The 26,442-nt window shown below is 36.9% G+C and overlaps 1 protein-coding gene across 2 annotated transcripts in view; it reads right to left on the bottom strand.

Moving 5' to 3' along the window:
• Nucleotides 1–1,994: 1,994 nt before the first annotated feature.
• IL17RD (interleukin 17 receptor D) overlaps nt 1,995–26,442 on the bottom strand; it is a 54,573-nt gene continuing 30,125 nt past the window's right edge. Inside the window, exons 3-13 of one of the 2 annotated variants that reach the window (XM_064453858.1) lie at nt 23,535–23,660; nt 19,640–19,758; nt 19,065–19,185; nt 15,622–15,666; nt 15,373–15,524; nt 14,404–14,469; nt 13,789–13,843; nt 12,741–12,851; nt 10,905–11,068; nt 7,322–8,243; nt 1,995–5,261 (exon numbers count right to left, since the gene is read on the bottom strand). In XM_064453858.1, the coding sequence (XP_064309928.1) occupies nt 5,146–5,261; nt 7,322–8,243; nt 10,905–11,068; nt 12,741–12,851; nt 13,789–13,843; nt 14,404–14,469; nt 15,373–15,524; nt 15,622–15,666; nt 19,065–19,185; nt 19,640–19,758; nt 23,535–23,660 (1,997 nt within the window). In that variant the 3' untranslated portion in view covers nt 1,995–5,145. Of the gene's footprint in view, nt 5,262–7,321; nt 8,244–10,904; nt 11,090–12,740; nt 12,852–13,788; nt 13,844–14,403; nt 14,470–15,372; nt 15,525–15,621; nt 15,667–19,064; nt 19,186–19,639; nt 19,759–23,534; nt 23,661–26,442 lie in introns of both variants that reach the window. The other variant, XM_064453856.1, reaches the window with a different exon arrangement.

Below are 26,442 nucleotides of genomic sequence, written 5' to 3'. Positions count from 1 at the left end.
ACCCCATCCATTAAGAATTAAATCTTTTTATTAATTGATGAAGAAATTTCTCCAGGTGTTAATTTCTTCTTGCACTGATGTTTACTATTTAACTCTCTATTAACAGTTTATTATAAACTGTTATATCCAATTACATATAACTTCCTCCCCCCCACGTTTCATATTTTCATGCTATATTTTTTCAAAGCCGCAGCCTTCCCAAAGTATCTGCATGGGATGAAAATACCAAAATCACTAAGGACTAGGCTGTCAACCCTGAGGTAGGTATGGGCAAGCACTTCAATTTCTGGTCATCTAGGTGACATCTGACACCGAGGAAAGAACATTTTCTCTGCTTTGTGTGAGCAGGACAATACAACCAATCTTTACTTTTCCCATGGACTGCTGTAAATATGAAATCATTGTCAACAGTGCACCTGCCCATAAAAATGAACATGATCGGTAAATCAGAATTATTAAATAGTTCTAAGAGAAGAATGAAATTTTATCCTGTTATGAAAGATATAAATTGTCCATTGTTCTATATTTTTATGAGTCTGAGAAACAGCAACAGATGATAGCAAGTAAATTAAAATAACTTATAGCAGATAGAGGAGAAAATTCCTTCAGCTGATCTACAGCACAGCCTTTAACTTCTGACCCTGTAGAAATAATGCGGGTCTGACCAGTTATAGTTTGAATGCACATACTGTGCGCAGTGCACGTTTTTCACTATAACTCAAAAAGTTATTGTCATTGTGTGGGGTTGGGGGGGGGGGGGGATTTCAGTATCAATTCACCACAATATTATAATGCAAGATAAACAAAAAAAAAAGAAAAAAAGAAAAATAAAATAAGGAGAGCTCACTTCCTTCAGTTTTTCCATATGCACATCCTTGTATCAAAGCATATCTTTCCACACCGTCAAGGTGTAAGAATTTTGGCCAACAGTTCCCAAACATCAGGAAAGCATCCCAAGGGTTCTCATGTTTTAAACTGAAGGTATAAAAACCAGAGCAATACCTTCTTTCCATTTTCTTTCAACCACAAAGTCTCTTGTGTACAGGGCCAAGGCAGAGGATACAGAGATTAGGACTGCAGAATATATGTATGGATAACACTCCTCTAGAAAAGTCCAGTTCAAATACAGAGAAGTAACTTATCAAATTCTCTTTTGAATTACTAATGCAACTATTCACATGCTTAGTGACCTTACATAATGTCTCTGATTTACCTGGTGATAGAAGCAGAATTAGGAATTGTGGGTTACAGGCCCAAAGAAGACAACAGATATACAGATTATAAACATCATCCTGTAAATTCAACATAGCTATTGTGTATGCAAACTATCTGATATTAAGTAAGCAGTTCAAGTCTTCAACAACAAGAAGTTTTACAGACTCATTACAGATTTTTCTATAGCATTCTGAGTTTGGTTGTGCCAGACCAGAAGTCCATTATAGAAACCTTCATGTACCTGAACAACATCAGGAATACAAGTGGTTTCAAGGCTTATCCCTGAAATTAGTTTGCAGGTTCATTGACTGGAACAGTGCCTTGAAATCCACTTGGATGAAAACAAAAAGCACATAAATCTTCGGCAATTATTACATCTTCTTTGACAAAACTAATCCAATCCAGGTTATTATAGTTTTGTAGTTGGTATGGATAGGTTTCACTTGACTTGCAGAACAATGTACTGCTAGTAGACCTTCAAGGAGGATGTAAGAAAAATATTTACATAAAATCATATTAAGGCAGTTTCATTTAAAAAAAAATAATCAGACCCAGTCTGTCCAATACTGAAGTTATTGAAAAATAAAGTTTCTTAGAGTTTCTTGACTATATTAAACACTGATCAAAATATCTGTTTCACTTCCAGATGTAGAGTATGAACAGCAGTTAGAGAGTCTGGTTATTTGTGTGGTGTGTGTAACTGCATTAAAAGTGCTCTGGATAAAACAATTGGACTTTTAAGCCAAGTCTTCTTATGCTATTAAGAAAAGCCAAATGAAAAACTGAACAAAAATGTTTTATTTTTATATTTACCTTCTAAATTATAGCATCATAAAAATTTTATTTCTGCAAATGTCAGCTGCATTCTATTTTCAACAGTTGATGTGTTTACGTACAGGTACAAATTATGGCAACAACTATACTAATCATTCAAAATGTTGAACATACTGCCATATCTTGAACCTTCAGCTTTCCAATGTTTTTTCCACCCTCCCAGAAAATACGCTTTAAAACAACCAGTGTCCACACATTTGAGTCTAGTAGAAATTACAGGGATCCGTTCACCATTAACATTCCACTTAGAGTTTACTAATGTTTGAAAATAGTAGTAAGCTAACCTCTAATATGTGCATTAACGTATTTGTTTCAAAAATATTTTTTACAAGGATTTTTGCTGTTATTCTCATTTGAGGGGAAAAAACAGAGTTCTTGCAAATTCAGTACTATGTCCTTCCAGCATCTCAATATACACAGTATTCTTCGAATTTTGTAAACCACTGTGGCTTTGTAAAAAAATTATGCTAAATCAGATTAAGTATGACTTTTATCAATCCTGTATATTTTAAGTGTGGGTTTGTCCTACTCTATACTTTCAATTAATTATATTCTCTTTCTTCTGAGGACACATAATACGCTGTTTCCACCTTACGCTAAGAAGGAATGAAGGAATTCTTCTTTTCTTCACCACCCCCCAACAGATTTGATTGGCATCTGCATAGGCCTTTTATAATTTAAAAAAATAAGATTTGCAGGATTGTACAGCAAATTTTGAAGAAATAAAAATAAAAACATTAATGACAAGTGATTATTTGTGCAACTGCCTTCATCCATTTTCAAAACTGAGCTTTCTTAGAGCTCAAAATGACAACTTAATTCCATTAAATAATACCAATTCTGCTATTGAATTTAACAGAACCAGGAAATCTTCCCAATCTTTAGCATAAAACAACAGTATGTGAGCTGGGACTTTCCATGGAGGAAAGCGGCATTACCTCCTCCTCATGTTTTGCAGCTTTGGCATTTCTATGCACAGCAGCTCTTCAGCACACAAATTTTGTAACACTTTTGCCTGCATCTTATCAACCCAAACTCCTTCTCTAGTCAAATGGCAAGAACTGCACTGAATCAAGTACTTTCACAGGTGGATTTAGTGGAGGAGCATTCACCTCTGTATTTTTCTGCCTAGTTTGACCCAGGTATTTTTCAACTTCAAAGAATAGGAAAACATGAAGGATTTTGCTGTCAGTACAGCCCAAGGCACAGCATTAAAAAAAAAAAAAAACAAACCAAAAACATAATTGAAAGTTCAGATGATTCACTATGTATTTAAAACTACCTAAAACTTACTTAAGTTTGAGGTTTTCCAGTTAGTGTTATTTCAAATTCTGAAAAAAGGAAGAGTAAGGAACACTACATTAATGGACAAAGCCCTCCAAATCTGACACATACATCTAGTTTGTCACAGAATTCCATATTACAATTGCAAAGCATGCCAGAATTCTGCCATTGATGGTTCTGTTCAAATAATTGTTACAGCACTTTCTTACTCCACATGTGACAACAATTTTGAGAGTATTTTGTTTGGAAATTCAAATTATTAAATATAAACTGACTAAAAAAAAAAAACAAACAACAAAAACAGGAGCTTTAAAGCTACTCAGCCAAATCATCCCTGGTTTAATAGTTTTACCTCATGCTATTAAAATGGATAATAAAATGTAACAGTTAGCAATGTCTAATTCTCATCTATCAAAAGTAAGAGAATATTTGAGGTGTTTCAGCTCTCCCTTGATGTATTCCTAAAGTAACCTCCTGTTAGTGGAATGTAAAGACAGGCTAAATGAGACAGAATCTGACTCCATGGGCAAAATTAGTAAAGGCACGTTGAGAAGGTGTCCTTGGCTATTTGCTGTTCTTATGCTTATTATAATAGTACCTAGAACTGCAGTTACACAGATGGGTTTTACTTATGAAAAGTTGCTCTTTGGAAACAGCAGGGATGTTCTGGATGATGGTACACCTACCTGGTCACTGCAAAAGAAATGATGTGCATGCTCTGTGTCTTTAGGTAAACATGTCCAGTTGTAGTTTTAGCAATTTTTTTTTAATATAACACTAGTAATATTATACTATCTAAGTAGTGTGAAAAATAACTGCAAAATAACTCATAGGCTTCTGTTTACTGGTTGGCTCAAAACAAAGCAAAGTACTCATGCCCGTTAACCACTTCTCTTAACTTGTTATACCCCAGGTGGTTTTGTCCTTGGAGGAGAATATAAAATCCGCTATAAAGCGGATCTCATGGCTGAACAAATCCAGAATACAAAATTTCGTCTTCCTCCCTCATCTCTGAGGTATTCTTTATATTAGCCCTTCCAGGAAGAAAACAGGAAACTTGGTTTCCATGGTATCACTCAGCATATGCAGGATCTATATTTTTGTCTGTTATAAAAATGATACTTCAGGCTCAGTATGGTACTATTTGTGAGTCACCATAGCCAGATTGTAGGGAAGAGGTAGGAGAATCATACAGAAGAGGGAGATATGCACTTATCTGAAATTAAATACTGAGACACATTAACATTTGGGAAAGAGAGGAGACTGTCAGGAAAGGAGCTCAAACATTTCTAAAACAAAACTATTTCTTCTGATGGAGCATTTCTTGATGTCACCTTTGGCATTTTATCTTGCTTCTGAAAAAAAGCCTGCTCTCATTCACTACAACACTCCTGCCATCAAGTATGTCAGCACTTAAAACTAGAGGCTAGACTACAAAATTTACTACGGCTTAATGTTCCAAGCTATTTTATGTTCAGTTGCAAGATCATTTCTAGAAAAAAAAGAGTTAATTTTTTAATTATGGCATCTGTAAACAGTGTAATATCATGACATTCAAATTAGTAATAGGAATAATTTTGAAAAGTATTCTCATCTCTTTTTCCATGCTGCATTTTCAAATCATGAAAGACTTCATATAGACCAACAGATTCAAGTTTACTGGCCATAAAAAAACCAAACACCCTTTGGAATAATAGATCTTCAGGGAGTATTTTGTTCCTTCAAGTAGATTTAGTGCTGAGACAGTGTGGTAGTTAAAGTACAAACAGAGGCTGTTGATAAAGTGGCAATGCATAACAATGTTGTCATGTATTATAAAGGAGCAATTGCCTGCAGTTCGTCAGTATGGATACGGCAATGAAGTTCTGCTTTACATATTCCAGGCACTAAGAATTTCATAGCAGTGATTACAGGAGGTTCTTCTTCCCCTATAAAAGGAAAAACAGCGAGATTCATTAATTGAAACATTGATTTTGTATTTGGTCAGTGTTTTAGAAACAAAGCAAAGAAAACTTATGAAAACCCTCTGGATCATAATGTCATACAGCCATGAGGCTGAACTACCATGCTCAGTAACTCCTTAGATAAGGAATTAATATGAATTTTCTCCCCAGGCAGAGCTTCTTAGAGAAGCCCTTAGAGAACCTTGTAATGGTTTGATTGTTGGTACTTCCTCAAAATTAAACTGGTTTCAACTTCAGTTGATGATGCCCAATATGATGATCTCTCTGAGAATCTTTTCTTTGCAGATCAGTAGCCTGCACATGAACTGCACTGAAAAATAGATAGAAAAGTCATGGGACTTACGATTCTAATTCAAAAGATTAAATCAAACTGTTCTGTAAAGAAGAAAGGAAACATCTACCCTGAGATGCTAAATGACAGAGCTATTCACTTCTGTTCTGACCAAGTAATGGATAAAAAATAGGTAGCCAGAACAGAAATGATACTGTAAATTCAGAGTAATAATTTAGACATATCCAACTCTTAGAACAAGAACAAAAGCTAAATTCTATCTACTCCTTTCATTATTAGGCATATAAATATTAGGGCTATAAATATTTTCTATATCTGGGACAGTAAAAAGATTTAATGGGTTGCACTCTAATAGGTAGATGATGCTTATTTCTAGCTAGTGTCTCCTTTGTACCCTCTACCTAATTAGGACTGCGGTTTGGGTGAGGGGAGGTTTGGGTGAAAGTTGGTCGGGGTGGTGCTTTTGGACAGGGACAGTGAATGGAAAATGTCAGAGTTACTGCGGTTTCTTAAGGTGTTGGAACACCAGTGTTTAGATGCGACTCTACCAACTACTGCTGTAATGTTTAACCTCTGTAGCTGAAACATGTTAATGAGTATGTATGTGACTTGAGAATTAATTACTGGAAAGACTGTCTCTTTCTTCCAGTGACTCCACGGCAGCTGGAATACCCAGCTGACAGCTCTGTCATTGAATCAGAAGGGGAATACGGGTAAAGCATTCTTACAGAGAGGCCATAAATTTTAAACTAGCATCCTACTTTCATCCAACACTAGAACTTTTACAGATATCTTCTGTAATTTTCACCACAAATGCAAGAAAAGACTATATTAGAAGATGGCAGGAAATTGAAGAATATAATACTAATTCTGAAACAATAACAGAGTATTTGTGACTTATGCAATCATATCAGTAAATCTGGATTTTTTCCACCTGAAAAGATTTCAGGTTTTATTTTGTCCTATATATATCTACCCTATAGATATAGATGCTATATCTGTAAATCAACATCTATATTCTCTCCCCCCAAGATAACTCTAGCATCAAACAGTTCAATGTCCTGTAACTAGTAAGGTCAGATCAGCTCTTTATATAGCCTGAGGCAATATATACACCTTCTAATTGCAGGAGTCTAAGCTGGGTATCTGTTTTGGAGACCATCTTCCAAACATTTAAATTCCTCTACTGAAATGCATTTGTTCATTCCTCCCAGCCCCATATCCAATGAGAAGCCTAATGTCATTCTGAAACTTGAGTTAACCACAGTACAGACGATATCCCTAAAGGTTCTAGTATGCGCTGGAGCAAAATAGGATGTCAGCTTTAGATTTATGGCCGTTGTATAAGAATGCTTCACTATATCACCCCCTTGCTTAAACCACACAGCTGTCAGCTGAGTATCCCAGCTGCCAAGGAGTCACTGGAAGAACGCAGCAGTCTCTCCAACAATAGGTCAATTAATGAGAAGTGACTTATTAACAGAATTTTAGTGAAAACTTACTTAGCTAAAGATCGCTGCCCCACCAGGACGGAAGAGATTAATTTTTCTGAAGTTACTGAAACCTATATCTTCTTACCATCTTTACACAATTCTTACCTTCCTTTGCAGCCTTCTATATGGCTCCTCACATATTATCTTAAGTATTTTGAGATGGCAGAAATATGCTCACAGTAATTGAATATAATTTTTAAATTATGTTATTTAAATTATATTATACTGCTCTATCTTACCTAAACCTGATGATGAAGAAACACTTCCTGTAGTGGAGGATGTTTCAGTTTGGTCTGTCAATAGTCCTTCCATTAAAGGTAAAGATAATTCAGATGAAGGAACAGATGAATCATAGATTCCAGAATCACGAGGCATATCTTTAAGATTCAACGCTTTAACAACATGTAACAACGGCTGAAGAGCAGAGCTGCCACCACCTTGAATGTCCTGAGTTTCTATATCTTCTCCAAGATTTAAGTGCTGAATTATACAGTGAGAGTCTGAATTTACATCTGTTTTCAGGTAAAAATCGCCATCCATCACCTGTTTATTCACTAAGTCATTTAAAACCAAGCCCGAATCAAATTTTTCCATGACAGGCTCTGAGTAATGTAAAGAAGGTGGAGGAAAAGGAATAAATTGTTTCTCAAACCAATCTGGCTCCTGATCTATGAACTGATGCATATTGCAAATGGCAACATAAAGGGACCTCCCAGATTTGCTCCTGAAATAATTCCTTTTACTAATGTTAACAGGAAACACCTCTGAATCCTGTACACTAAGATTTCTGGAGTGTAAATGTGAATACAGCTGAGGGAGATTGTCCATGAGTTTGTATTTTGTACTTAGATCCAGAATACCAGGGATGTCTCCTTCACAGGAGTAATCAAAGTAGACTGCAATGAACTTGCAGAGGTCATTTGAATTCTGCTTTGCCTGACGAAGCTTCTCTGCAACAGTCAACACAGCAAACAGAAAGAGTTCTCCTCTTCCTGCATCTTTGGTTACCCCTCTGTGTTTCCAGTTCTTTTTTTCAACAAAGTACTTCATTCCCTTGGAACACACAATGATGATAAACTGGGACTCATTTATTTTTTGAATAAGCCACTCTTTCTGACCTTCTTTACATATTTTTAGATCTTCCCATAAATCTAGAGCCACCTGGAAAAGAGAAGAACATTCTGGTTGATATGCATTATCAGATTATTAGATATATTTGCTAATAAAATTTAAATGAGTTATCCTCAGTGAGTCAGCTTGTATTCATCCGACAACTGAGAATTAATGATGAGTTTAAATACAGCTTGCCCCTGATGCAAATACAAGCTGTTTTAAAAGAGAAGTAAGTAATAATTAACATAGCCTTGATAATGGACAAACCTGAATGAGCGACACTAACTATGTCAGTAGTTATTCACCAAAATAAGCAAGGCCACGCATTCGTTCTGAACTTTACTTGCAGGCTAAATATTTCAGTGGGCTACAGAAGTGGGTAAATTGCTACGGTAAAAAGGAAAACCTTCCAGACTTTTTTGTAAAAAGAATGCCAGTTACTGTATTAATCCATTTTGCTGCTTATTTATTATGCAAAGAAAAACATACCTAATTATCCCTGTGTTATGTATAAATTTATGGAATCTACAAGTAACAGTGCAAAGCCAAGTAGCTGAATATAAACTAGGTAGTTCCTTAAAAAATAAAACCACTCTAGATTTCGTACATAGCAGTATTTCTCAGGGAATAAAAATAGCATAGAAAATATGGCTGGACCAAGTAAATTACTATTTATCTATCTGAACAAATTAGGTATCATTAATCCATCAGAAACAATGTACTGTGTCTGCCTCAAACAATTTAACTGTTGTATATTTGGGTCTTTAATATGCTGAATGTAATGGAAATCTATATTAATCATCTTTTGCTTATTAATGAAGTCTGCTGCCAAGAATTTTCATATCTAGATACAAACATAATTAGTGCCTATAATATCAAGTCCTTTCAGTTAGGATGCAGAACAGCAGCAGCTTATCTCTGATAAGAAAACTCCGAAAATTTTATCGTAAGAGTTGTTTTATTTTGTACTTTGTCAAATTTTCTGAACATTCTACATGGTCTGAAATGCCTGTGTACACCAAGATGAAGGACACAATGCTTTATCTCATGAAAGAAAGCATAAGCAGTAGAATAACAGAAAAGATGCAAAAAATCTTCAAAATAGACACACATCAAAACCATTTATTGAGTCTTCTCTCAAGGATTTTTCCCAAGAACAAAGCATGGTTGCTCTGCTGTATCACCCGTAACAGAGAGGAAAACTTTGCCCTGTCAGAAGACAGAGAGTAGGTGGATGGCTAGAACACAAGGACTCATGAAAACTGTCACCGCACAGTCAGCTACAGGAAGAAAGTGGTCACCCCTGAAGTGGCCAGGCAGTTGGACTAGATGACGGTTGTAGGTCCCTTCCAACTGACCTATTCCAGTCCTATTCCTATTCCTATTCCTTCCAACTGACCTATTCCAGAAGAGAAGTCGTTTTACAGCTGCTTGGGAGATACGCTGATAAAGGTACAATGCAGGTAGTTTTTCTTTTGTGTCTGCTTTTGCTTCTGTTGTTCAAAAAACTGTCTGCTCTCCTATCTGTGAGAAAGGATGTTTACTACGGTCAAGTTATTATTTTAAATGGCTATTAAATGCCACTGGTTTTGTGCTTTATGAGAAAACATTCTGATTCCATATGAAAAATACTTGTGCAACTGTTCCATTATGCACACCTTTAGTAGCAACATATATTATTTCTGTACATAGATGCTATCAATATTGTCTTATCTTAAATAATGCCTGATACTATATGTTCCATGGTACATAGTTATAGCAGTCACAGCTCACCTTAACACTATTCCAAAGAATGATGTAACAGGGCCAAAGTATGTCTCTAAAAAGGGGATTCAAGTAAGTTACTTATAAAACACCTTACCTGAACCACTTTACACATACGAATAAATTGTGAACACCCCCAAACATGTGAGGCATCGCTTGTGTTACTGGGTCTGGCCACTAGAGGTCAGACTTGCTGCAGCGCTGAAAAACCAGCTCCAGTTCATGCATTTAAAGTCACTGTGGCAGGATTAAAATCCAGCAAAAATAGACTAACGATAGTCTTGCCGTTTTACAGTTGAAAAGTGGAAGACAGGCCACATATTGATTATATTTTAGAAAGCAGTCTGAGATTCTAAGCCTAGTCCTTCAAAGTAGCAATGTGAATGTCTGTCTTACGGCTTTAAATCAAAACCAAAACACATGCTTATTTTACATCATTAATGGAACAGAAGGGAAGTAAAAAATAAAACTCCCCCCAAATTAATATATAATATCAACAATTAATCCAAATTACACAATTTTGCTCTATGAGTAGGAGTTTTGATAGATTCAACTACTTTAAAACTACAATATAAAATATATTTTAGGAATACTGAATTACATCGGGTAGACATAACACGTCTTTGTAGCTGCCGAACATAAAGATGCAACACCTACCAAACAGAAAAAGCAGTTAACATGAAACAAGCTAAACACAGCTGAATCAAAGTCCTGGAATCAATGTGGTACACATTTTCCACTATTCTGTTTTTTACACAGGCTATGACCAGCTCCTTTCCCTAAGAGAAGAAAAATTATATAGCCAATATTTAGAAAAATAACAAAAGTTATCTCTGTGGAAATGAGAGCCTGGAATACCCCATTTTCAAGCACATATTATTATGAGTTTTGGGGGTGCTGTGTCAATTAAGGAAACTCTGTTTGCAAAAGAAATATTGAGTTTACCTCACAGCCACAGAAGTCCTGAAGAAAATAAGCAAAGCATTGGATGACGTTAATGTGTTTCTGGCAATCTTTACTGGAATAGCAGATGAACACTTTTGGCCGGGGACGAAGTCTTTCCACATGGAGACCTGCAGCACATGCTGAAGATTCTGAGCTTTCCTCATCTAGATGGGAATATATATTTTCTAAATTGGAAGAGATACAGAGTTTTTACACTGTAAAGCTTGGGTTTGTTCTTTTAAAACACTTGTAGGCTCATTACCAATGCATACAGTAATGGCTTTTTTCAAAAGATTTTTTTTCTTTTGCAGCCTGAAAAAGAAAATTTGCACAGGCTCTATTTATCCAGCTTATGACCTGACACGTATATGGAACACACTTTGAAAGCAAAATGTGCAGTTATTACTGTGCAACTCAGTAAACTCAAGGAAGGTTTATTTTACAAAAAGAATGAGGTTGTTTCACCTCTATCCAGCTTCAACAGTCTTTATCTCTCTGTTCAAATATTATAAACCTTGAAGATGAACCATCATCAGGAGTTTCCTGTATAACAGACTCTTGTTTAAAAAAAAAAATAGAGGCCAGGTAAAAATATTAAACTCCAGGAGCACAAATCCCTTGAGAATATCACACAGTTTCTCTCTGGTATGTATACAGACACACATTTGGACATTAATTTGACATTAATTTGAATTAAGACATGATTAATTCAAATCAAAATAGCTATTAGTGTTTCTTTCCTTGTATAGATGCTTTCATGCTGGAACATAGAAGTCTGGTCTTATGCCAGACTAATTCAATCTAGTTCTACAGTTGATTAAACTAATTTGGAATAAAGCACGAGCATTTCAAAATACAAATATCCATCTAGGGATTTAATTTAGAACAATTCATCAGAAATAACTATTCTGGAACAACTTTCTCTGTAGACAAATCCTTAGTGATTTGGCTGGGTTTTTTGTTGGAACTGCGCTAGCTGTTTGCAAAGGGATAGTTACAGAAGACCAGAAGGTAAAAGGATTTAACCCAGATGGCATATAGCACTTGCAGTATACATCAGTGCCAAAATTCAGATGGGTAACACAGATATACGTGAGATTCAGGGAAGCAATCTCTTTTTCCATATTCATAAAACTGCATGATGCCCTAGATTGGAGGATTTTTTTGTATAGAATTTATTTTTAACATCTCAATGTAACATGTGTGTCTCGCTAGACACAGAGAGAAGTCAGCAAAGAGGGATGGAATCTAATTTAGAGAAGCATCTGCAAGTCTTAGAAAGAGTAAATCTATGAAGATGGCTTAGGATGAACTATAAAGGCAACTTCCAGGAAAGTGAGGAAAGCTGGAAAAAGAGATACAGGTAGTATTCCAGACAATGCCGAGAATGGTATTGGTATCACATGGCTTTATGTTCCTTCTGATTTAAAATAAATATGAATTAGTAATTTCTGAATGAAATAAGGGAATGGTTAAAATATATCAGTTTACAGATCTGTTTGTATTCTACATAGTCATGCAGTACTTCACAAATAAAAAGAAACCCAACACCAAAAATATTTCCCAACAGGTCTTTTGTTCGCTCCTTTCTACAGTGAAGTCTTGATTTGTGATACAATACTGACTATGGCAACAAATTACCATCATGCACTGATTAAAAATTTGCTACAAGTTTCAACACACAAAAAAAAACTGTGGGGAGGAAGGAGAGAGAGGTAGAAAAGAAGAAAGCTCTTCAGATGAAAGTATTTCTAGAATAAACCTACCAGTTAAGACTCTTTTTTGTTGCAAAAGCAGATCTTTAAATGGAATTCTGTATTGAATAAATCCTCTTACCTTGCTGTTTCTTGCGGCACATCACTGTGAAAAGTGTTGCAAATGCTGAAATGACAACTAAAGGGACTGTGATGGCAATAGCTCTTATTGGTCCAGCCCACGGAGAATGTACTTTGAAAAATAAAGCAGAATTAGCCATATGCAAATACACTATATTATAATTAACTAATCAAATCCTCATACTGGGAATGTAAAACTGCTGCAGTACACTACTATCAGGTAATTCTCAAATATACAGTAGAGTGAAACGACATATTCTGCTCCATTTTAAACAGGTTTTATGTGAATTGCCCCCATCACCACAGCATTAGTGTGACCAACGTAAGTAACAAGTGCTATATGCTAACTCATACCTCCCCCTACAAGAAGAACTCTACATGAAGTGTAGTTTTGATAAGGTATGCAACAGTCATTCGGACCTGTCAGATTTTTGTTCTAGGGTCCTAGACGAACCACTTAGGAAGAAGCTTCTTCCTGTAGAGATTACCTTTAGCAACCTGCACTAGGGTTCAGTCCATTTTGCCTGTTGCCTTCATCTGCAGCTGTTTTGTGTCTGCAGTTACATTCTGAAATCTCTGTTTAGCTTCTCAGTAACTGGTCTGACTAAGCACTCACCTGACAGGTTTTCCAGACTGCTTAATTTCATTTCAGGGCTGAAGTAGACAGGCAGGTAACGCGTTTAGGCTGCTCTCAGTTTCATTACATTATTTCCACAATACTGTGTTCATCAGTTGCAATCAATTAAGATATAGGCTGTGATTCTTCACATCCATATATATGACAAAAGTGACTTTCCCCCAAAGACTTCCAATGATATATTGATCTAAACTGTACTAAATATAAATGTACAGAGACGCAGATGTGTACCTGCAAGTGTGAACGTCTACCCTTTTTCATTGGGTCAAAAGATCACAGCACAATTGCCTCAGTAGTCTCGATTTTGGCAAACAGACACAGGTCAAATCAAGACTTGTTTCCAACATAATTAAAACTGAATTTAAATTAATAAGGTAAATACTGTATACTTTTTAAAAAACAAAATTCATACCTGGTTTTAGGGCATAGTGCATTGTTTTCCGTGTTGTATTAGTGTCATCAACCAGCTTTGAAAAGTAAAAGTTTAATTTTATTTTGTGGAAATTTAGTTGTATTTATTTTCTGCAGTATGTAAAAAACTGTAACAGCTTTCTTAATGAAATGTGAAGAAACTTACTGTCCAAAATTTAAAATTAAAGAGCACCACAACCTAGTAACTAGCGAAATCACTTGTCTTTGTTGGTACATAGTATGATGTTGTAACATTAACATTCAGAGTTCACATGCTGTCATCACCAAGAGAAATACCCACCTTTCAAGTACAGGAAAAAAAGTGACCAAACTACAGAATTCCAATTGGAAAAAAAAATAAATATCAAAGCCCAAGAATTATGCAGGCCCACAACTCTACTTGAAGACACAGATGAAACTGCTATGTGCTCAGGGAAGCAAAACTATGAAAGGTCAAGAACAATCTGTTTAAAAACTTTTACTCTCTCAAGATAATTCGGTAGGGATGCCTGAAATCCAATTTTACCAACAAGTGACTTGAACTCCTTTAATTTCAGTAAATTCCTCCATTAACACACTCATTACTGTTGTACAAATGACTATGTGTAAGTATTACCTCAATTATATAATCCCCTGGAGATACATTCTGAAGAATACAACTTGTAGTATCTGTGTTTTGCTCCTACATCAAAGAAAGAGAATACTTTGCAAGCCATTCACATACTTTTAAAACCTAATTAAAAATCTATTTGCATTGATTTATAAATATACAGTACCCTCCTGTATTAAGATACTTTAAACCAGCAAAACTAAGTCTCTTCATTCAGACATGCAAAGACTACAATCCTCTGCCTCCAAAACTAAAATACCACTAATTATCAAAAGACATCTTGAAAGTTTGCTCTAATACATAAACTTTACATTATGCCGTGAAGCTCCCTAGCTTTTGGATTTAGGATTAAAGGTTGACCTGGGAGAACAAACTCGCCATTGAATACCAATGGAAGTTAAAGAAAATAATACAGCAAACTGCAGCTTCCATAAGGCTAAAGCACACAGCTGTACAAAAAAACCCCAGAGAGCCTAATTCTATGCACATACTAAAATGAGAGCTATCTCAGATGTATATAAACTGGTTAAATTTCGTGCAAAGGTGAAATAAAAAAAAAACCAACAGTATGTATAACAAACATCATAAAAGTGCAGTCTGAAGTACTAGCTAGTTGTAGAGTCTTCAAGAGAAAGAACAGTCTCTTCCCATGTGCTTATACTACCCAGCTCCAGTGGAGCACTCAAGCCTGGTTTTGACTGATGAGTACTATCGCAATACAATTATTATTTACATAAATATAGAATCATTAAGGTTGAAAAAGACCTCTAGGATCATCAAGTCCAACTGTCCACCCATCACTACCATGTCTCTTAAACCATGCCCTGAAGTCCCATGTCTACATGTTTTTTTGAACACCTCCATACCATATAGCCAAACTGTTTAAAAATTTTAAAACTGATAGTATTCTGTATTATATTAAGTTTTTAAACCTTTGGTTTGTGCTTTCAAGAGTTGCAAAACTCAGCTACATACCTGTTTGCAGGTCTTTTGCTTAAATGGCCCTTCGTGCTTAAGTTTGTAGTGAAGAAAGTAATATCTAAACCCAAAGTTATGAGGTGCATGATCAAACGACACTTGCATGTTAAAACCCTGCTGGGTAACATTCAGATTCCTTGGCTTCCAGTCTGTCAGAGAAGATATTAATGGATTGGAAAAAGCAACTCTTCAAGTACAGTAACTTTTTGTAAGATGAATCTACATAAAATATTACATTTTACTTACAAGGTTTGCAGACAAGGTTTTCTGGCTGCAGCAACAATTCACATGCTGCAAATATACAAAAAAATTAATTATACAGTATCAAAATGCCATGCTATTTAAATAGAACAAGAATGAGGGCAAAAGAAGGGAGTTCATAATTTTGAAGACAATACCCCCATTTCTTTCCCAGTCTCTAATATGCCTGGAGTAAATATATTTTGCAAACTTAGCTTCTTTGTTATGATTTCAAGTTCCCTCTCACCTTTATATGAGAAACACAGGTTCATTAATTTGAAATAGCAATCCTTAGTAAGACAGAAAGGATAGCACCAGGCACAGCACAGCAGGAGAGTAAGGTGAAACTAGCCTTAAATACATTTAGTCAGAGTAAATACGTATCACAGAATCACAGAATCACAGAATCCCAGGTTGGAAGGGACCTCAGGGATCATCTAGTCCAACCTTTCTAGGAAGAGCACAGTCTAGACAACATGGCCCAGCACCCCGTCCAGACAACTCTTGAAGGTGTCCAAAATGGCCGAGTCAACCACTTCCCTGGGGAGATTATTCCAATGGTTGACTGTCCTCACTGTGAAAAATTTCCCTCTGGTATCCAATCGGAATCTCCCCAAGAGCAATTTGTGTCCATTCCCCCTTGTCCTCTCCATGTGACTCCTTGTAAAAAGGGAGTCTCCATCTTCTTTGTAGCTACACCTTAAGTACTGGTACATGGTAGTGAGATCCCCTCTGAGCCTCCTTTTCTCAAGGCTGAACAAACCCAGTTCTCCCAGCCTATCCTCATATGCCAGGCTTCCCAGTCCTTTGATCATCTTGGTGGCCCTTCTCTGGACCCCTTCCAGCCTGTCCACATCCTTTTTTGTATAGAGGGGACCAGAACTGCACACAGCACTCCAGGTGTGGCCTGACAAGTGCTGAGCAGAGTGGGATAATGACTTCTTTATCTCTGCTGGCGATGCCCTTTTTGATGCAACCCAGCATCCTGTTGGCCTTCTTGGCCGCAGCAGCACACTGTTTGCTCATGTTGAGCTTCCTGTCCACCACGGACCCCAGGTCCCTTTCCACAGAGCTGCTCTCCAGCCAGGTCGATCCCAGTCTGTGCTGCACTCCTGGATTACGTTTTCCCAGGTGCATGATCTTACACTTCTCCTTGCTGGACTTCATAAGGCTCTTGTTGGCCCACTCTTCCAGCCTATCCTGATCTCCCTGCAGAGCAGCTCTCCCTTCTGGAGTGTCTATTTCTGCGCTCAATTTGGTGTCATCAGCAGACTTCATCAGGCTACACTTGATGCCGTTATCCAGATCACTTGTAAAGATGTTGACTAACATTGGGCCCAATATTGATCCCTGGGGGACCCCACTTGTGACAGGTTGCCACTTGGAAAAAGAGCTATTTACCGCCACCCTTTGGGCACCATTACAAAGACAAATGTTACTGCAGTTTGCACCAACAGGCAGACTTGAAAATATTTTAAGGAAGTTTTATAGTGCATCAATATTTCACCTTAAAGGGTGCTTGCAGTTTTTCATCATACTATTTAAGCACTGAGGAGCTTATTCCAGTTTCTTCTCTCCAACTCCAATGAGAACTGCTAAGTAATTTTGAGAAATTCAACTTGATTTGTTGCTATCTCTTTTTATATGTACTTTTCTAATCTAGCTCTAGACATCTAGACATGAAACTGTGATCTCAAAAACAAAAACAACCTGAGCTTCTTCACAATGTCCAGAGAGAAGGAGCAAACCTTCTTCATGAGTCAAGCATTCTTGAGAACCATGGGAGTAATCCTGCTATAGGCAAACCTGGGATAATCTCATAGAATCATAGAATCATTATGGTTGCAAAAGACCTCTAGGATTATCAAGTCCCACCATCAACCCAACACTACCGTGTCTCCTAAACCATGCCCTGAAGTGCCACATCTACAAGTCTTTTAAATAGCTCCAGGGATGGAGAGTCAACCACCTCTCTGGGCAGCCTGTTCCAATGCCTGACCACTCTTTCAGTAAAGAAATTTTTCCTAATGCCTCCCCTAATGCAGCTTGAAGCCATTTCCTCTTGTTCTATCACTAGTGACCTGGGAGAAGAGACCAACACTCACCTCACTACAGCCTCCTTTCAGATGGTTGTACAGAGCGATAAGGTCTCCTCTCAGCCTCCTCCAGACTAAACAACCCCAGCTCCCTCAGCCGCTCCTCATAAGACTTGTTCTCTAGACCCTTCACCAGCTTCATTGCCCTTCTCTGGACATGCTCCAGCACCTCCATGTCCTCCTTGCACTGAGGGGCCCAAAACTGAACACAGTACTCGAGGTGCGGCCTCACCAGTGCCGAGTACAGGGGCACGATCACCTCCCTGCTCCTGCTGGCCACACTATTCCTGATATAAGCCAGGATGCTACTGGCCTTTTTGGCCACCTGGGCACACTGCCAGCTCATGGTCAGCCAGCTGTCAGTCAACACCCCCAGGTCCTTCTCTGCTGCACAGCTTTCCAGCCACTCCTCCCGAAGCCTGCAGAGTTGCATGGGGTTGTTGTGACCGAAGTGCAGGACCCAGCACTTGGCCTTGTTAAACCTCATACAATTGGGCTCAGCCCATTGATCCAGCCTGTCCAGGTCCCTCTGCAGAGCCTTCCTACCCCCAAGCAGATCAACACTCCCACCCAACTTGGTGTCACCTGCAAACTTACTAAGGGTGCACTCGATCCCCTCATCCAGATCATTGATAAAGATATTAAACAAGACTGGCACCAACACTGAGCCCTGGGGAGTCCCGCTCGCAACTAGCTGCCAACTGGATTTAGCTCTGTTCACCACGACTCTCTGGGCTCGGCCATCCAGCTGGTATTTTACCCAGCAAAGAGTGCACCTGTCTAAGCCATGAGCTGCCAGCTTCTCTAGGAGGATGCTGTGGGAGACAGTATCAAAGGCTTTGCTAAAGTCCAGGAAGACAACATCCGCAGCCTTTCCCTCATCCACTAGGCAGGTCACTCTGTCATAGAAGCAGGTCAGGTTGGTCAGGCAGGACCTGCCTTTCATGAAGCCATGCTGGCTGGGCCTGATCCCGTGGTTGTCCTGCACATGCTTGGTGAGCTCACTCAACATGAACCACTCCATAACCAAGGTCAAGCTGACAGGCCTGTAGCTCCCCAGAACCTCCTTCTGGCAAGTCCTACCTGAGGCCTACTTGAAACTTTTCTTCTGGTTGTTGCCTAATGTGTATTATCACACAGCACAGATTTATCTGTGTCATCCAAATTCTTTCCCCTTAACACCCAGAACTTCCTTCAAAGACTATGTCAGTAACTATCATAACCCAGACTCATCTAACATCGTCATCTACTACATTCCTTTGTAGGGAAAGCTAAAAAGCTGGGGTGGGGCAGAGAGGGGGCACCCATTGGTGAAGAGATGATATGCAATACTACATTGTATGCAACACTTACGTCTAGTTCGGAAGAAGAATGGATGATAATTACTTTCATTTTTAATGGAAGGAAAAGGAACAATCTTTACAAAGTAATCTGTTTCAAACTTCAGATTTACAAAGGGCTGGGATTCCATTCCCTACAAAAAAGACAAGATTGCAACATAGTTTAAAATCAACTATTATAACTGAAAGTATCTTTCAAAACAGGCCCAGTTTTGCAAACATAAGCAGAAATTAATACAGTAAGAATCCTTCATCTACCCCTCCATTACACATTGACATGAGGAATCTCAGCACAGAATTGGATGTGGACTATTACAACTGTGCACGTGTACTCCAGAGTCACCCAAATGACAGTCTCCAGCTTCAGGAAAGCTCCTATAAAAGGAAAATAGACCTATCCCTGGATCAACAACTATAATTAGTTTGAAGATTAATACTTTTAAGGAAGCAACCTGCATCCTAGTAAACAGTACGTTGTATATATATGTAGACAGAGATATACTTAGATTTATACGCAGCTTATAAACACTTTCAAGACTACTCACGCAATCAAGAACAATGAAACTCTTCTTGAAACAAAGCACTTACTCTTCGTTTAAAACTGGGGCTGAGCTGCTTTGGATCTTTTAAAACCATCTGCTGGCATTGTCTTCCCTCTGATTTTAACTCCTCAAGTATCACTCGAAATCCTTTCAGGTATTCAATCCCTGCAAACAGCAGGGCATTTAAACAGAAGGCTAATATTTCAAAATGCATAATGTGGTATTTTATGTAATTCAAATATATTTAATTTGCCTTTAAAAATAAAACTTACCATTCATACGAAATAAGTTCATGTTTTAATACCTGTTGTTGTATGTCAGTTCTTCCCACATTTTCTATCTTGCCTATTTAGAATTCAGTCTTTGGCAAAGGCTGCAATTACTACATACTTGCGTAATGCCTAGAGGAGAGGGGCCCACATCTCAGCTGAGGCTTCCAAATTATCACTGCAATATAAGTTCTCATTACCTTCACCACCCTTGGGAATACTTTCTAGAAACTTCTTATTTCCATTATTAGCAATGAAATATAACATTTTGCTAGCAAGTTACAGAAGCACTCCTTTATGACATCTTCCTATAATTTCTGAGACTACCAGATTAAAGTGATAGTGGTTGTTGCGACTTCTTTAGTTCTAGTATAGTATGGGATAACAGAAAACTTGACTTAAATGGAATGGAATTTATTCCAGTGAGTGAATACTTCCAGTTACTTATAACTGATGCCAGAACTACACCCATTTTTTTCAAGTTACTCTAACACAACTAACACTCAGCAGCGTCTTTACATTTTTTTGCAATTTTGTCATCATGAAATTATTTCATTACATGACTAAACTGAGTGACAGGGATGCAAATGTCACAGGACAATGCTAGAGTGTTCCCCTCCAACCGTTTTGTGGCTCAGGTATCAAAGTCACTGCAGCGCTCTTCAGAATTAGCAACCCCTACTCCATCTAATTACATATTTTCAACAGCATTACATATGGCAGAATACATATTTATCAAAGACACAGCCACAGGCTTTGTAAGCTAAATGCTACATAAACCCAAATGGACGGAGTTTATGCTATGCTTGTCAAATTAAAAAAAGCAAAGCCAAATGTATGATTTTTCATGGACCTCCTCTGTCTCACTAGTGTTCATGGTTTTGTGGGTTTTTTAAAATGTTTTACAATCTTTAGAAGATAAAGACCATGAGTTGCCCAGTGTGTTCTTAATATCCCATGGAACAAAAGCACTATTTGTGCTTACATGAAGACCATGAAAGAGAAAGTGTCCAGTCTCCGTGTTACCCGAGATGTTTCAACGGCAGTTCTGTCCACACGCTTTCCAAAGGATTAACTTCTGATCATTACAAGAACACCAAGCTTTGTTTCCCATAGAGGTTTGATTCATCCAGTCTGCAGCTGAAGATTACCAAATGCTTTCAACTGCACAATTTTGCAGAATTAAGTGTAATCTTCAATACTCTTTTAAACCCCAGAAATTAATCATTATTTTGTATCCAAAAAATTATGGAAGCAATGATTTAATACTGGGAGGCCACAAAAACATGCCAGTTTTTCTTGTCTAAAATGTTTTATTTAATAAATGCAGGTCTAGGCTAAAACATTTATATCAAGTTTAATAAATACACATTTGCATTTTTAGCCATATCTCATCATTTAGGATGCAATCCTACGACATAAATGGGAACTTCCAGCTCTCACTAAATCATAAGAAAAACCTGATTTAAAAGCTTTCTGAGGGAGTATGAACCATGAAATATCAAGTAGAGACTCTGCTGTATGAGAAAAAGAACATGAAAAAAAAACCCAAATTTCTGGTTTAATTTTGAAAACTGAATTGTGCGTAATTCTAGTTATTTCATTGATATGAAAAAGCACCTTTGCAGTTAACATTCTTTAATGAAGTATTAAAAACATTCAAGAAGGGAGCTCCACCTCTTTCATTTGCTAAACACTGGTAACAAAAAAAAAAAAAAAAAAAGAGTTTATGTTAAGTTACTCTATTTAGGACCTTAATTAGTGTGAAGAAAAAAGATGTTGACCAGGTGTTGGTACAGCGAGAGTGGACTGTAGTGCAGTGGTCTCCAAATTCTGTTGGTCGTGCACTCCTAACAACAAAAACTTTGAGCACAAACCCCCAGTATATTTATAAAATACACATATGTATTACTGTGCTATACTGTATATATATACACACATATATACTTATATATATATACTGTATATACTGTATATATTCTATACATTATCAAGTATACACAAAAACAAAACTTAAAAAGCATTACATAAAGATTAAAAGCTATTTTAAAAATATTGTTTATTAATGATACAAAACTTTTTTGGGCCCAGTTAAAAACATTATCATAATGATATTGTTGAGTGAGAGCTATGTGATTGAATAGGCTTCCTTTTTTTTTAATTTAATCTTTATTTAACACCTTGTGATACAGCAATTTGAAGGTCTTGTTCTAAGTTCAGTTTAATTCATTACTTGGTTTTAATGGCTGTCAGAGCTGAAAAAAATAACCTTACAAAGATACATGGATCCAAATGGAGGAAGTGCATCATCAGCTGCATTTACTAAATCATGATACTAATTCTTCACTTCCATCCTCTAATTATGCAAAGGCTTTTCTTGAAATTTGGCTAATAAATTTCTGTCTTCCCTGATGTCAATTGTTCTTGCAAGCTAATCAGAATGTGTTGCATTTTTATATTTTTTAATAAATGGGTTCAAAACCCACTGAAACTCTGCATTCAGAAAAAATTTAAACAGGCTGGGAAATTCTGTTTCCTGATATTTTAAGTGTAAAAGTATGAGAGTTTTTATAGGTGAGAAGCTGGCATTGTTTTCAGCAACAAAGTCACATAAAAGGAAACATTTCCAAACACCCATTTTCAAAAAGCTCCTTCCACTGCATGTGTTTCTTTTGAAATGCAGTTACTGTCTCACTCGTTAAAATGTCACCTCTACCTTGAAAAGACACATTAAGTGTGGGTTTGGGGTTTTTTGTTTGTTGTTGTTGTTTGGTTGTTGGGTTTTGGTTTGGTATGTTGTTGTTTTGGGGGTTTTTGTTTGGTTTTGGTGTTTGTTTTGTTTTAATATCTGTTCAGTAACATACTACTGACAGGCACTTATCATCACAGAAAAGGTCAGCAAATTTGGAACACTTGTCTTTTTGTGAAAGAGGAATGCTTAACTCAAACGTCTGAGTCTGACAGTTCTTAATCACTTTGCCACAAGATAACCAGTGAACCTCTGTGTGGCACAACAGATTTTCATGGTCTACTATTTAAATGTCTTGTTTTTATAAAACTAAGCACACCGATGACATCCTGTGCACTTCTGGCTCCAGCTTCATTGCTGAAATAGTTTCCCTATGAATGATGCAATGACTGAATTTCATGTGTGGTGCTACCTCTGTAATCTTATGCCAGAATCTTTCTCTTTTTTTCATTCCAATATTTCCCTGGATTATTTCAGCCAGTTTTGCTGTGGCAGGAAGAACAAGTGTTTCCTCACCAGTATGTGGCTTTTTTTGTCTTTGACTATTGAGTAAGAAATCTCAAAAGAGATTTCACAAAATGAGGCTTCTAAAAGATTTCTAAAAGATTTACCATTAAGGTTAGTGAAATGCCTCGGGGCAGAGAATGAAGTCAGGGCTATTAAGCAGTTATGAAGAGCAGGAAAATTCAACAAACTGGAATAGCAAAAAGTAGCATATGGGTGCAAAGAGCATCCTAGTTGTAAGGGTATTTCAAGTGAGCTAGGTAAAGGAGCAGCTTTGCAAAGCTGTTAAGAATGTCTTTCTTCTTAAGCAGTTTGCTTCAATGATTCCAAGCATAATTTACTTATTTTACTTAATACCAAATAGCAAGAAGTTATTACCAAAGACATGATGAATTAGTCCATTTCTCTCTGCTACTTACCGATGGTGTTTGCTGTCCAAAGTATTGTAACTGCAACCTGTTCATAACATGCATACTGACTGACTGTTATATTCTGCACATCTCCAATCACATGTTTTCCCACAGAATTCAGATAAGGCGTGCAGTCTAAAAATATGGAGAAATAAACACTCTAAGGAAAACATTGTAGCTGATGTTCTTGTGTCATACCACAGCAAGTAAATCATAGTCTGCCAACAGCACTTAATCTTAAATATCTATCCAAGCAACCGGTTTCCAACATGACCTGCATCTTTTCATGTAAATAAAGAATTAAGTTAATTTCCTAATATTTCTTCAAGACTGAGCAAAGTAAAAAGTACATGTGCACTATTTATTCTATAGAAGTACTGGATAGTAAATCTAGATGAAGCTTTTGTCTCGGGACACTTGAAAACACAAAACTTTACAAATCATTGAGCACAACCACTTTCACCAATTGCAAAACCCCAGTTCACAGAACTCCAAAGGAAATTACCAGTTTATAATACCAGTGTAGCCTGTGCCACAGTATGAGTAAAAATGACACATGTTGTTCTCCCAAAAAAGAACAACTTTTCCTCACTAATTACTCAAAACAATATGAAGATTAACATTGATTTTGTGCATGTACAGTGCTTAGAGCAAGAGAATGTTGGTCAATGATCAGGTGCGTATGAGAACAATGAACAATGTGAAGCTTTAGAACTGGTGCTCAAGAAGTGCTTTTTAACCACGACACTGCTTGATTCTGACCACAAAGAACCTACTGCCTAAATCTATGTCATCTCTGTTATCCAGGCAGTAGCCGCAGCCCTGTAAGACCATTTTCCTGTCATTGGATCCAGTCAGAACTGGTTTTGTCTTGTTATCCTCACGAAATACAGTATATTCCCTACAGTTACAACTCTGCGAACATGTGATTATAGAAAACCCCAGCTTTCATTACAAAATAAAATATAAGAAAAACATGCTTGACTTCATACATTCAAAAAAAGAAAACAAATAACCCAAATTTTATTACTTTTAAAGCCTTAAAATTTTTCAGCTCATACTTAGTGATAGGAAGAGAAGTAGCAGCCAGAGAATTCAATAGTTCTGGAGCACAGTATGCGTGAAGATGTGTACACACAAACATTCTGTTTTTTGAACTAGTAAAACCAACAAAATCCAGAAGAAGTTGACGAGTAGACTATATATTACTGTCTGATGATTAATTCTAAAAAAACTGAGATAATCTGTATGCTATGTATTTGTCTACAGAGAGTCTGTAGAAACAAAACATGAAAAATCAAGTGTTATGATAAGCCAATGCAGGAAATTTGAATTTAATTTGGAGGTATGATCATAAAGGCAAGGAAAGTAAAATTATTAACTGAAAAGCAGTTTTAGAAAATGGCTTTTTACTATGAACAACAATGGTAAGGGGTCTTGTATGTAACTGCCACACAAATAAGAATAGAATAGTTTGTACTACATTGCCTTTTACAAAAGCTGGGCAGTTGGTACTTACTCTGCTGCCTGTAGAATTCTGTTGCGATGAGTGAACTCAATGACAGCATGAACTTCCCCTTAGGAGAATAGAGTATCTCTTTCAATGGAAAGTTTGAAGTAACAGTCTTTTGCTAGGTCTGGATCTAATTAATAGCAAGCCCAAGATTTTGGATCCTGGTTATTAAATTTTTATGGTCAAATGACAATTTGCCAAAATGGAATGTAGCACAAATGTCTCGAGTTTGACTGTGTATCACTGATTTACATTTTTAAAGAAAACAGATTTAGGAAGAAAACAGCAGGGAAAAATTGTACTTTTCAGGAAACCACTTCTTTTAGTTGAATATAAGTGAAATACTAAAACTTACAAACATTTGTTTTTCACCTGAATAAATAATCTAACCAACTAATTTAACAACATAAAACACAGTTTGCTAGAGTTGCTGCATGGCAAAATAAAAAGCCTTTAAACCACAGCCAGCAACCCAAGTTCTCTTTTTGTGCTGGCTTATTCATGATAAGTATGTGTTTTCATATTAGACGAACTCTTTAACCTTAGTATCAGGGAACTCTTTCTGTAGTACAGCAGAACTCAAATAACTCCTTTGTCCAGGAAGCATGCAGTGCCAGCAAAATTTTGAATTAACACTTGTCATTGGTTCAATACAGTTCCTGGTGCCAGACTTAATGGAAAAAACATGGCAGATACTGAGACTTAAACAGACTCCATTGTGTTAACTAAACGTGGGGATCTCTGTTCTAACGGGTATTGCTTCCTGTTTTTCTTTTAAGTAGATTAAAAAAAAAAAATTCTTAACTCTGTTGTAGCACCACTTACCTCTTATACAATCTGATGTACTGAAATTTTGCTCACTTGAAATATTTAACATCAAGTTAGACTAAAAACTTCACAATGAAGGATCTCAAATTCAGAAAACAACACAAAAATAGAGGAACAACAGGATGATCAGAATGAAACAAAAGCACTATTGTTAGATTTTGTGATACATGCTCTCAGTGATGAAATTTTACCCACATTCAGCATCTGAGGTAATTTCTTCAGGTAGGCAAAAAAACCAACCTGTGACTTGCACTGGCATTAATACAAATATTACTGCCGTAAATTAGGACAGTCTTGTGACTGTACATTGAGTTTGTATTGATGATGGCCACTAACTGCCCAAATTAACATAAATTCCCAATGTAGTCAATAGTCATACTTTACTGACTAGACAACACAGCTGACAAAAACCTTTAAAAAAATTAAGACAGTAAGATACAGCCATTTAGTAGACATTTGAAGTATTATTGCTGCAACCTGCTATTTACTGTTATTATGCTAGAGATTACCTCCTTCTTAGTTTAGCTGCAAAACAGACCACATCTGCCGTAGTACTAAAACCATCTGTCTCTTCTG

The sequence above is a fragment of the Phalacrocorax carbo genome, chromosome 6 (genome assembly GCF_963921805.1).
Source record: "Phalacrocorax carbo chromosome 6, bPhaCar2.1, whole genome shotgun sequence".
Classification (NCBI taxonomy): Eukaryota; Metazoa; Chordata; class Aves; order Suliformes; family Phalacrocoracidae; genus Phalacrocorax; species Phalacrocorax carbo.
The sequence above is the reverse complement of the archived record's forward strand: the minus strand, read 5'-3'. Positions and strand labels throughout refer to the sequence as shown.